The sequence below is a fragment of the Schistocerca cancellata genome, chromosome 12, assembly GCF_023864275.1.
Source record: "Schistocerca cancellata isolate TAMUIC-IGC-003103 chromosome 12, iqSchCanc2.1, whole genome shotgun sequence".
In the NCBI taxonomy this organism is placed as follows: Eukaryota; Metazoa; Arthropoda; class Insecta; order Orthoptera; family Acrididae; genus Schistocerca; species Schistocerca cancellata.
Window position 1 is genome coordinate 128,177,288 of NC_064637.1, and position 12,658 is coordinate 128,189,945.

The window sequence follows — 12,658 nt, forward strand, 5'->3', positions numbered from 1 at the left end:
TGGCATGGCAAGCCGTTCCACAGGACTACATCCAGCATCTCTACGATCGTCTCCATGGGAGAATAGCAGCCTGCATTGCTGCGAAAGGTGGATATACACTGTACTAGTGCAGACATTGCGCATGCTCTGTTCCCTGTGTCTATGTGCCTGTGGTTCTGTCAGTGTGATCATGTGATGTATCTGACCCCAGGAATGTGTCAATAAAGTTTCCCCTTCCTGGGACAATGAATTCACGGTGTTCTTATTTCAATTTCCAGGAGTGTAGTTCAGATTCATTTGCCAATAGTGTACACCTAGTATAGCTGGAATAATCTGTGTTATCAACATACACAATCGAATTTGAACCCAACACTACATCAAATAACACAGTTTTCTTCATGCATTTACATCAGTTCTTCACTGTAACCTGCAACTTTCAAACTAAGATGGTGACATATTTCTCAACTGTTAACTCAGCTCACCATAGCTAGATGCCAGCAGCCAAAACTAGAGCGACGATCCATCCATGGCATTGGTCCACGGATGGCAACCTTACGCTGTACTGGGTAGTTACCCTTGTACCTGACTTATACTCTCTCATGCCATTTTGCACAGTTATCATTTGACAGTATCTCTCTGTCACCGTGATGTTCTGCTGCGTTGGTGGCTTGGACATCCAGCTCATATGGTGTGTAGCAGTCGTTCAGCATTCACTGTACTATCCGTGGTCCTTCCTTGCTGAAATTCCGCTTGTCTATTGGCCCATTCTGCCTGCCTCTTGGTTCACTAGGAAAGATTTTGGCCGCACCACATATAGGATTCAGCGGTGTTACATCTCTTTTCGGCTTTGTTGTGTAGTAGCCAAAAACCGGATCAATGCCACTTTAAGTGTTACTGTAATTCGTGAAGTTTCCTTCAGTATATCATCACTTAAACCTTACCTCTGCAGTCCTGTCCCACTTTACTGAACACTTTCTGGACGTGTTCCTCTGTGGTTGCTGTTTCAGGATGACCTCCATGTGGATCATAATCTAGAGAAAGGTAGTCATATTTGACTTCAGCTGCCCACTTCTTAACCGTTGAAAATTAAGAACAACACATTTTATAAGATTTTACTAACTTTGGATTAATTTTCGTCATCGTTCTGTAGCAAAACTGATACTGCAGTTTATCTGTTTGCGTGAGGCACGTATCTTTAAAAAGATGTATGAAGATATCTATTCCACATATCAGGTAGACTCATGCTGTATGTTATTCAACATTTACGAAGATAACAAAGCAAAATTTTACTGCGATCTTTGCATCAAAGTGATGATGCTTCAGTTTGCTCTTGTAAGAACAAAGTAACTTTAACTGAGTGAAACTGTTACGTATATAATTCATGCTATATGTGTTAGCAGCACATAAAGGTAAAGACATTAACAATGACAAATGCATAATAAGTGCATCATAATAATTTTATCATTGCATAGTGGTAGAACTACCTCTGCAGTTGAATTCCTTGGCAAAATAACCTAAATATATGACCACATGGTAAGAATGAAATGCACATTGTCAGAATAAGAATAAAAGTGTATTTTATGTAGTATCGACACAGGACAAACTAGTCCAAGGTCGTTATCACAAATTAGTAACCAGGCACTCTTTTCTGATTACATCTCTTATTATTTTCGAGACGCAAAAGGTAATTATTAATATCTTCCCAGTTAGCTTTTTCTACTCACATACCAACTTGTACAGATTCCAGCATCATGTTAACATAATACACAGCTCGTCCATTTCTGCCAACCAAATTCTGTTGCATGAGGTATTTATAACATTTTCATTAACAAGCTAACATATTCCATTCTTAAAGAGCTTAAATACAATTAAAGCTCTTAATTTACAGAGTTATTAACTTCTTGCGTTTTGAGCTATTAAATCTTCGTTTTAATATTTGATTGTAAATATCGAAAAATAACTAATGAAATGAATAAAGGTTCATCAATTTTAAACTGGTAATTTTACGTATCAATTCATTCCATAATTAGTATTAACATTTTGACAAGGAATTTTTGTCATTCACTACAATATTTTTATGTGGAACTATTAACAAAACGTAAAAAAGTAATGAGAACTGGTATTAGCACAAAATACATGCAAATTGTACATTAATCATTTAATTATAGCTCAATGTGATACAATGAAGCAGCTTTCGTTAGCGCATCGACGTAAGTGCGAAAAAAATACACGTAGTATTGGGTTATTCACTAATGAGAAATCGTTTTGCTACAGAAATCATTCATTTATCGCTCAAAGTGATAAAATGGAGTCCCTCTTTTGTTAGTAAATTGATGTAATCGTACAGTAATACACGGTATCGGGTAATTCACTAATGGGGAATCGTGTTCTCCAATACATCCCGCAGAAGTCTGTTTAGGGAACTAGGGATACTAACTACAGCTTCCCAATATATTTATTCCTTAATGAAATTTGTCATTAAAAATATATCACTTTTTCAAACCAACAGCTCAATTCATGGAATCAATACTAGAAATAAGAATAATCTTCACAAGGATTTAAAGTCACTTAGTCTTGTACAAAAAGGTGTGCATTATTCAGGAACACACATTTTCAATAACTTGCCAGCAGCCTAAAAAGCTGAACAACCAATGAAATTCAGTTTAAGAGAAGCCTAAAGGATTTATTGGTGGCCAACTCCTTCTACTCCATTGATGAATTTCTTAATAAAACCAACTGATTTGTATATAAGTACAACATAACTTCTGCACAATTTCAGTGCAGTAATGTGTTCACTGAAAATTTGTGTGTCTGTTCCTGTGTGTGTGTGTGTGTGTGTGTGTGTGTGTGTGTGTGTGTGTGTAAGTATAATCTAACTTCTGCACCATTTCAGTGCAGTAATGTGTTCATTGTAAATAAGTATTACAGTAGTTGTATTACATGCTTATTACCTTATAAATAAATAAAAAACTTTTTTATTTTAAATTCAGTGCATTAGTATTTGTAAAATGACTCTCAGTGTTCATTAAAAAATGACGATCATTCCACTTGGGACCTGTGGAATGGTACATTAGCTTATTTGTTTTAGTTGTAAATATTTGTCATGTATTGTTGTTTTTCTGACATGTTCCACATCCAGGAGGACCTCCTCAGTACGGATCAATTGGAATGAAAGTAAACCTAATCTAATCTAATCTACTCAACTTCAACATTATATTACATTGAGTGTAGAGGTTTTGTAATATTTTCCCCGCATTCGACCGCGTTTTCCAACGCGAACAGAGGCAGCCGTGTAGAGCGGCGTACGCGGCTTGTCTTTCAGCGAGCTTGGAAGCGCGCCCAGAAGGAGGGCTGGGTCTCCACGTTGCCCGGGATGTTGCAGCCCAGAGGCGGCGCGCCGTCGGCCGCGAGGCTGAAGCTCTGCAGCAGCGTGCTGAACGCCAGGAACATGTTCTGCCGGGCGAACGTCTCGCCCGCGCACAGCCGCTTGCCTGCAACACACAGGGGCACACCGGGAACTTTTAGAGCACCATGTGTCTAAGGGGAAAAAAAAAAGAAATGTTTCATATACCGAATGAGAACTCCACGATGACAATTATTGAACTACACTCGTGGAAATGGAAAAAAGAACACATTGACACCGGTGTGTCAGACCCACCATACTTGCTCCGGACACTGCGAGACGGCTGTACAAGCAATGATCACACGCACGGCACAGCGGACACACCAGGAACCGCGGTGTTGGCCGTCGAATGGCGCTAGCTGCGCAGCATTTGTGCACCGCCGCCGTCAGTGTCAGCCAGTTTGCCGTGGCATACGGAGCTCCATCGCAGTCTTTAACACTGGTAGCATGCCGCGACAGCGTGGACGTGAACCGTATGTGCAGTTGACGGACTTTGAGCGAGGGCGTATAGTGGGCATGCGGGAGGCCGGGTGGACGTACCGCCGAATTGCTCGACACGTGGGGCGTGAGGTCTCCACAGTACATCGATGTTGTCGCCAGTGGTCGGCGGAAGGTGCACGTGCGCGTCGACCTGGGACCGGACCGCAGCGACGCACGGATGCACGCCAAGACCGTAGGATCCTACGCAGTGCCGTAGGGGACCGCACCGCCACTTCCCAGCAAATTAGGGACACTGTTGCTCCTGGGGTATCGGCGAGGACCATTCGCAAACGTCTCCATGAAGCTGGGCTACGGTCCCGCACACCGTTAGGCCGTCTTCCGCTCACGCCCCAACATCGTGCAGCCCGCCTCCAGTGGTGTCGCGACAGGCGTGAATGGAGGGACGAATGGAGACGTGTCGTCTTCAGCGATGAGAGTCGCTTCTGCCTTGGTGCCAATGATGGTCGTATGCGTGTTTGACGCCGTGCGGGTGAGCGCCACAATCAGGACTGCATACGACCGAGGCACACAGGGCCAACACCCGGCATCATGGTGTGGGGAGCGATCTCCTACACTGGCCGTACACCACTGGTGATCGTCGAGGGGACACTGAATAGTGCACGGTACATCCAAACCGTCATCGAACCTAGACCGGCAAGGGAACTTGCTGTTCCAACAGGACAATGCACGTCCGCATGTATCCCGTGCCACCCAACGTGCTCTAGAAGGTGTAAGTCAACTACCCTGGCCAGCAAGATCTCCGGATCTGTCCCCCATTGAGCATGTTTGGGACTGGATGAAGCGTCGTCTCACGCGGTCTGCACGTCCAGCACGAACGCTGGTCCAACTGAGGCGCCAGGTGGAAATGGCATGGCAAGCCGTTCCACAGGACTACATCCAGCATCTCTACGATCGTCTCCATGGGAGAATAGCAGCCTGCATTGCTGCGAAAGGTGGATATACACTGTACTAGTGCCGACATTGTGCATGCTCTGTTGCCTGTGTCTATGTGCCTGTGGTTCTGTCAGTGTGATCATGTGATGTATCTGACCCCAGGAATGTGTCAATAAAGTTTCCCCTTCCTGGGACAATGAATTCACGGTGTTCTTATTTCAATTTCCAGGAGTGTATATGAAATGAAATCGTCATAACTTCTGAACGGTTTGCGTTAGGACGTTCAAACTGCACGGTTGGCTGCGGGGCATAATGGGAATTAGTATGCACAGTATGAAACTTACTGGTAGATTAATACTGTGTGCCGGACCGAGACTCGAACTCGGGACCTTTGCCTTTCGCGGGCAAGTGCTCTACCATCTGAGCTACCCAAGCACGACTCACGCCACGTCTTCACAGCTTTACTTCTGCTAGAGTGCGCGTCATTTATGTTGGCGGCCGAGTTTAGGCGCGTTCTGCGTATCTGACGTCACAAAACACAGTCAGCCAATGAACAGAGAACGACGTTGCCAGATCTCGACTGCAGTGCAGAGCACAGACGAGTGTCTTGTTTTAGAAACGTTCAGTCATAAATAAAGTAATAGAACAAAACCAATGTCTTGATAGCAGACTTTCTTTTATAGAAAGTTTGTAAAAAGCAATCTTTATACCAATTGCTTCATATTCTATTAATTAATTAAATCAAACAAACAAGAAGCCTCCTAATTCAGGCGATAGCAAGGAAAGGTGTTTGCATCAATCTCATGAACCGTTTTTCGCAATAAAGGACAGTGGTAATTGTTTATTTCCTATTGTACTTCGATGAAGCGTGAGTAATTCATAGTCATGCCAATAGTGTTTGAGAGTATTTTGCGTGACGTGTTAGGTATCTCCCATGAGCTGCGTTAGCGTAACGGTTAAGGTATTCGGCTATGAACTGAAAAGGTGTGGGTTCGATCCTTGTGTGATGCTTAATATTTTCATTATTTAAAAACAATATCGAAGTGTCTTACTTCACGAATATTATTCGTTTGAATGCAATTTTTGAAATTTCTAGTGCTTTGTCTCTTCATTAACCCTTTCGCTGCTGCAGACACGTGCTCCCCGCATTCCGCGCTGTGCGCGATTTTGTTATCACTGCACTGCTCGCCTGTGCAGACACGTGTTCCTACTGCTTTGACACTCTTATCATTCGATTTCACAAAAACTATTTGGCCAGAAATTTTGATTTTTACACATCTTGTTGACTGATACCTTCCCTCCATAAATGACTTAATTTTGTTTCGATGTTCAACGCAGTTATTGTGCAGCATTAAATGTAGTAAACCATTGCACGAAATTTTGAAGAGTTTGCAGAGGTAAAAGTCGATAGCGTATACTTTCCGTATGGTCGATTTTAATTGCCACAATGTTGAGAATGAAATGTGGGCAAGATACCTAAATTTCATATAAAATTTACTGTATAACAATATCTCATTTAATTTCCCATAGGTGTCGTATGTAATATTGAGAAATATTACGTCTTTTGCGACTGTAATAAAAAGTTTTATTTACTCCGGGCGCGAATGATAAGAGTGTCAAAGCAGTCGGAACACCATGTGTCTGCATAGGCGAGCAGTGCAGTGACAAAATCGCGCACAGCGCGGAATGCAGGGAGCACGTCTCTGTAGCAGCGAAAGGGTTACTTCATAAACTGCGCGCTCCCCCCTAAACGTAAGCTTGCGAACTATGCTATACTAGGCGCTGCTTCTATTGGCGCGTGCGTCGTGTGCAACTGGCAACGCAGCAATCTCCCGCGTCTGGGCGGGCATGCGCGAGCCGCCAAGATAAAAGAATTGAACTATAGTACCTCGTCTCCTACCTTCCAAACTTTACAGAAGCTCTCCTGCGAACCTTGCAGAACTAGCACTCCTGAAATAAAGGATATTGCGAAGACATGGCTTAGCCACAGCCTGGGGGATGTTTCCAGAATGAGATGCGCAGTATGGTTTGGTTTAGTTGCGAAGACCACTTTCATTTAGATAGGTTCGTCAATAACCAAAATTGGCGCGTTTGGGGGACTGAGAATCCGCATTTCGCAGTCGAGAAGTCTCTTTACTCTCAGCGGGTTTGCAGTGTCCAGTCATGGAATGACAGGTGCGGTATTGGCTCAAATGGCTCTGAGCACTATGGGACTCAACTGCTGAGGTCATTAGTCCCCTAGAACTTAGAACTAGTTAAACCTAACTAACCTAAGGACATCACAAACATCCATGCCCGAGGCAGGATTCGAACCTGCGACCGTAGCGGTCTTGCGGTTCCAGACTGCAGCGCCTTTAACCGCACGGCCACTTCGGCCGGCTGGTGCGGTATTCCTTGATGGCACGGTGACTACCGATCGGTACGTGAAGCTTTTGGAAGATCAGTCCATCCCCATTATCGAAAGTGATCCTGATTTCGATAAGGATGACAAGCGTAAAGCTGAAATACTAAACACCTTTTTCCAAAGCTGTTTCACAGAGGAAGACCGCACTGCAGTTCCTTCTCTAAATCCTCGCACAAACGAAAAAATGGCTGACATCGAAATAAGTGTCCAAGGAATAGAAAAGCAACTGGAACCACTCAACAGAGGAAAGTCCACTGGACCTGACGGGATACCAATTCGATTCTACACAGAGTACGCGAAACAACTTGCCCCCCTTCTAACAGCCGTGTACCGCAAGTCTCTAGAGGAACGGAAGGTTCCAAATGATTGGAAAAGAGCACAGGTAGTCCCAGTCTTCAAGAAGGGTCGTCGAGCAGATGCGCAAAACTATAGACCTATATCTCTGACGTCGATCTGTTGTAGAATTTTAGAACATGTTTTTTGCTCGCGTATCATGTCGTTTTTGGAAACTCAGAATCTACTATGTAGGAATCAACATGGATTCCGGAAACAGCGATCGTGTGAGACCCAACTCGCTTTATTTGTTCATGAGACCCAGAAAATATTAGATACAGGCTCCCAGGTAGATGCTATTTTTCTTGACTTCCGGAAGGCGTTCGATACAGTTCCGCACTGTCGCCTGATAAACAAAGTAAGAGCCTACGGAATATCAGACCAGCTGTGTGGCTGGATTCAACAGTTTTTAGCAAACAGAACACAGCATGTTGTTATCAACGGAGAGACGTCTACAGACGTTAAAGTAACCTCTGGCGTGCCACAGGGGAGTGTTATGGAACCATTGCTTTTCACAATATATATAAATGACCTAGTAGATAGTGTCGGAAGTTCCATGCGGCTTTTCGCGGATGATGCTGTAGTATACAGAGAAGTTGCAGCATTAGAAAATTGTAGCGAAATGCAGGAAGATCTGCAGCGGATAGGCACTTGGTGCAGGGAGTGGCAACTGACCCTTAACATAGATAAATGTAATGTATTGCGAATACATAGAAAGAAGGATTCTTTGTTGTATGGTTATATGGTAGCGGGACAAATACTGGTAGCAGTTACTTCTGTAAAATATCTGGGAGTATGCGTGCGGAACGATTTGAAGTGGAATGATTATATAAAATTAATTGTTGGTAAGGCGGGTACCAGGTTGAGATTCATTGGGAGAGTCCTTAGAAAATGTAGTCCATCAACAAAGGAGGTGACTTACAAAACACTCGTTCGACCTATACTTGAGTATTGCTCGTCAGTGTGGGATCTGTACCAGATCGGATTGACAGAGGAGATAGAGAAGATCCAAAGATCCAAGCGGCGCGTTTCGTCACAGGGTTATTTGGTAACCGTGATAGCGTTACGGAGATGTTTAATAAACTCAAGTGGCAGACTCTGCAAGAGAGGCGCTCTGCATCGCGGTGTAGCTTGCTGTCTAGGTTTCGAGAGGGTGCGTTTCTGGATGACGTATCGAATATATTGCTTCCCCCTACTTATACCTCCCGAGGAGATCACGAATGTAAAATTAGAGAGATTAGAGCGCGCACAGAGGCTTTCAGACAGTCGTTCTTCCCGCGAACGATACGCGATTGGAACAGGAAAGAGAGGTAATGACAGTGACACGTAAAGTGCCCTCCGCCACACACCGTTGGGTGGCTTGCGGAGTATAAATATAGATGTAGATGTAGAAGATGTGGTTCATGCAAGACGAAGCTCGACCCCATCGAAGCAGTGGTGTGTCCGATGTACTGCAGGAGCACTTTGGGGATCGCATTCTAGCTCTGGGGTACCCAGAGGCCACTGGCATGGGCCTCGATTGACTGCCATATTCTCCGGATCAGAACACATGCGAGTCCTCTTCGTTGGGCTATATTAAAGACAAGGTATACAGCAATAACCGCAAAACCATTGCTGAGCTGAAAACAGCCATTCAGGAGGTCATCGGCAGCATCGATGTTCCGACACTTCAGTGAGTCATGCAGAATTTCGCTATTCGTCTACGCCACGTCGTCGCCAATGACGGCTGGCATATCGAATATGTTATAACCTAAATGCGAATATCTGTACCGATGTTTACATGTTGAATAAAGTATGTGCACGCCATAGTTTGCATCTAATTTACGTTTTTTTCATATACTTCAACAATTGTCAACCTGTACTCTCTAATGTTTAGCCAGTTGATTGCCATGTGGTTTGTTCGAATTGCTCTAATGGTTTATTAGCTATCATCATTTGTAGATTTTGCGTGCGCTGAAAAATGAATTGGACTCGAAGACATTTTCGGGCTATGGTCGTTTTTTTTTTAATTTTAAATAGTTATGTGAAGTCAAGCTTACAAGGGAACCTCCCCATCGCACCCCCCTCAGATTTAGTTGTAAGATGGCACAGTGGATAGGCCTTGAAAAACTGAACACAGATCAATCGAGAAAACAGGAAGAAGTTGTGTGGAACCGTGAAAAAAATAAGCAAAATATACGAACTGAGTAGTCCATGCGCAACATAGGCAACATCAAGGAGTCTATGAGCTCAGGAGCGCCGTGGTCCCGTGGTTAGCGTGGATAGTTGCAGAATGAGAGGTCCTCGATTCAAGTCTTCCCTCGACTGAAAATTTTACTTTCTTTATTTTCGCGAAGTTATGATTTGTCCGTTCGTTCATTGACGTCTCTGTTCACTGCAATAAGTTAAGTGTCTGTGTTTTGCGACCGCACCGCAAAACCGTGCGATTAGTAGACGAAAGGACGTGCCTCTCCAATGGGAACCGAAAACATTTGATCGCAAGGTCATAGGTCAACCGATTCCTCCACGGGAAAACACGTCTGATATATTCTATACGACACTGGTGACGGCATGTGAGTCACATGACAGGAATATGTTGTCGACCCACCTAACTTGTACACTTAGCGAATGGGTAAAAAGATTCTTCTACCTTGCCCGATTCAGGTTTTCTTGTGGATGTGATAATCACTCCCAAAAAAGTGATGAAAATATAAGAGTTTGTCACATAAACAGAAAATGAAAAATTAAACTTTTCACTCGAGGGAAGACTTGAACCTAGGACCTCTCGTTCTGTAGCTGCTCTCGCTAACCACGGGACCACGGCGCTCCTTGACTCCCAGTGTCCTTGATGTAGCATATGTTTGCATGGACTACTCAGTTTGTATATTTTACTAATTTTTTTCATAGTTCCACACAACTTCTTCCTGTTTTCTCGATTGCTCTGTGTTCAGTTTTTCAAGGCCTATCCACTGTGCCAACTTATAACTAAATCTGAGGGGGGTGCGATGGGGAGGTTCCCTTGTTAGAACTATATTTGGTGAAGAAGTCCCATGTAAAGCAACAGTGTACGATTACTATAGCGAATTCAAAGGACACGAATTTCGAGAAGGACGCCAAGGATCAGCTGTTATTACTGCTGTTCGACCAATGCTTGAAGATCGACGAACATCCTATGAATTTAATCGGACCATATTGGGCATTGGTGTGAGTCAATCCGCAACATTTTACAACACTTAGACACGAGAAAACTTTGTTGTCCATAGATTCTACATAAACTGACTGCCGCTAAAAAACAACAATGGACTGATCGATGCAGAAAAACTCTGGAAAAAGTCCAAGGCTGGTGATGAATTTGGTTTATTCTCATGACTCTGGAAAGAAAAGTCTGTCAGCAGAATGGCTTTTTCGAACAAAGCTTACGCCTGCAAAAGTCAGTAGTGCTCGTAGAAAGATGGTTGCTGGATATTGTGCACACTGTGAAGGGATAAGAGGTAACAAGAAAAGGGGCCAAGGCAGGAGATAGTAATACTTACCAGCACCAAACGGCAGGCTGAAGTCTTTCCTGCTGAGCTGTCCGTTCTCGTCCAGAAACCTCTCTGGTCTGAAGTTCTCCGGGTCTCCCCACACGTCCTTGTCCATGTGCATGCTCCACAGGCACGTTATGACCACACTGCCCTGCAACACAACAACCACCCTTCTCACTAAAATGTTGCTGGAGGAAAACAAGTGTCTCTCAGAGGACCAGCACGTATTCCTCCCTAATATCGAGTAGGGCACCCGCAAGCACGCACAAATGCCGCAACATGAGGTGCCATGGACTCGACTGATGCCTGAAGTAGTGCTGGAGGGAATTGATACCATTAAGGGGCTCCGGAAAGGCTCAAAATCATGAAAAGTTCAATTTTTACTTTTTTGCGTTTTCTGAATCTGCAGACTATTACCTTTTAATAGATATATAATTTATTCAATTCCGAAGACTACAACAATTTTTAAATTTTTTTTGAAATGTGTTCTACATGGGCGTGACCCACTGTGGCGCTGTTAAACTGCTGTCAAATGGTGTTATTATTAACGTCCGTGTTCATCAGGTACATTTTAGTGATGTGAGATAAAGTATGTGTTGTGGCTAACCTGTGATGGTTCAATATATATCGCTGGTGTGATTGTCGATTGTTTCATGTTTATTTACTCTGTCGTTATCTCGAAAATATTCGTAATTAATTCCCCAAGACTGTATTTGTTGGAATAGAAACACTTCACTTTGGTGTGTATGATGCTGTTGCGACTTTCAATGATGGCAACATTGTAAGGTGCAAGGTATTTAGAAATATGGGAATGAAGATAGGTTCTAACATGGTACGAGCGATGCTTGCTTTAGACAAGGAACGCCTTCGGGCTGCAGACAGGGCTGTAAAGAGTCTAGAAATACAAGCAAGAGTAAACAGGAGGAGGAACAAGAGGAAGCTGGAGGAGGAGTTTGCAGAGGATGAAGATAATCCATCCTATGGACCTGGAATGCACTAAAAAGTTAATCCAATCTTTGTCGCTCGATTCCCAAAACTTTTATTTTCTCATACTAATTACATATTTTCTAAGGATCTTCCAAACATATTTGTTTCAAACTTTCAGTAAATGTTACACAGTACCTTCTGCATAATTTAACACAGCCTTTTTCCAAAAAACTGTATATTTTTGAATATATAAATAAAAAATTGCAAAAAAATGTTGTGAATTTTCATTACAATTGAAAAAATCATCTTTAATAACTGAACTAAAATTTTGTAAAATCCCTGTGTTAAGTTGTAGCCCATATTCCAATAAATAATCTGTAAAAAGTTCAACTTCCTACCTCAAATACTTTCTGAGGAAAGATGTAATTTATAAGCGTTATTTTAACATTGCAAGTATAGGGCGTTCCGGAGCCCCTTAATCCTGTAGGGCTATCCATGAATCCATAAGAGTACGAATGGGTGGAGATCTCTTCTGAACAGCACATTGCAAGGCACCCCCTCATATGATCAATAATGTTCATGTCTGGGGAGTTTCGCGGCTAGCGGAAGTGTTTAAACTCAGAAGAGCGCTCCTGGAGCCACTCTGTAGCAATTCTGGACGTGTGGGGTGTCGCATTCTCCTGCTGGAAGTGCCCAAATCCGTAAGAATGCACAACAGACATGAATGGATGCAGG

The 12,658-nt window shown here is 43.3% G+C and overlaps 1 protein-coding gene across 1 annotated transcript in view; it reads right to left on the reverse strand.

Moving 5' to 3' along the window:
* Positions 1-1,343: 1,343 nt before the first annotated feature.
* LOC126109641 (probable cytochrome P450 304a1) overlaps positions 1,344-12,658 on the reverse strand; it is a 131,254-nt gene continuing 119,939 nt past the window's right edge. Inside the window, exons 8-9 of the mRNA XM_049914687.1 lie at positions 11,006-11,147; positions 1,344-3,470 (exon numbers count right to left, since the gene is read on the reverse strand). Coding sequence (XP_049770644.1) covers positions 3,298-3,470; positions 11,006-11,147 — 315 coding nt within the window. The 3' untranslated portion in view covers positions 1,344-3,297. The remainder of the gene's footprint in view (positions 3,471-11,005; positions 11,148-12,658) is intronic.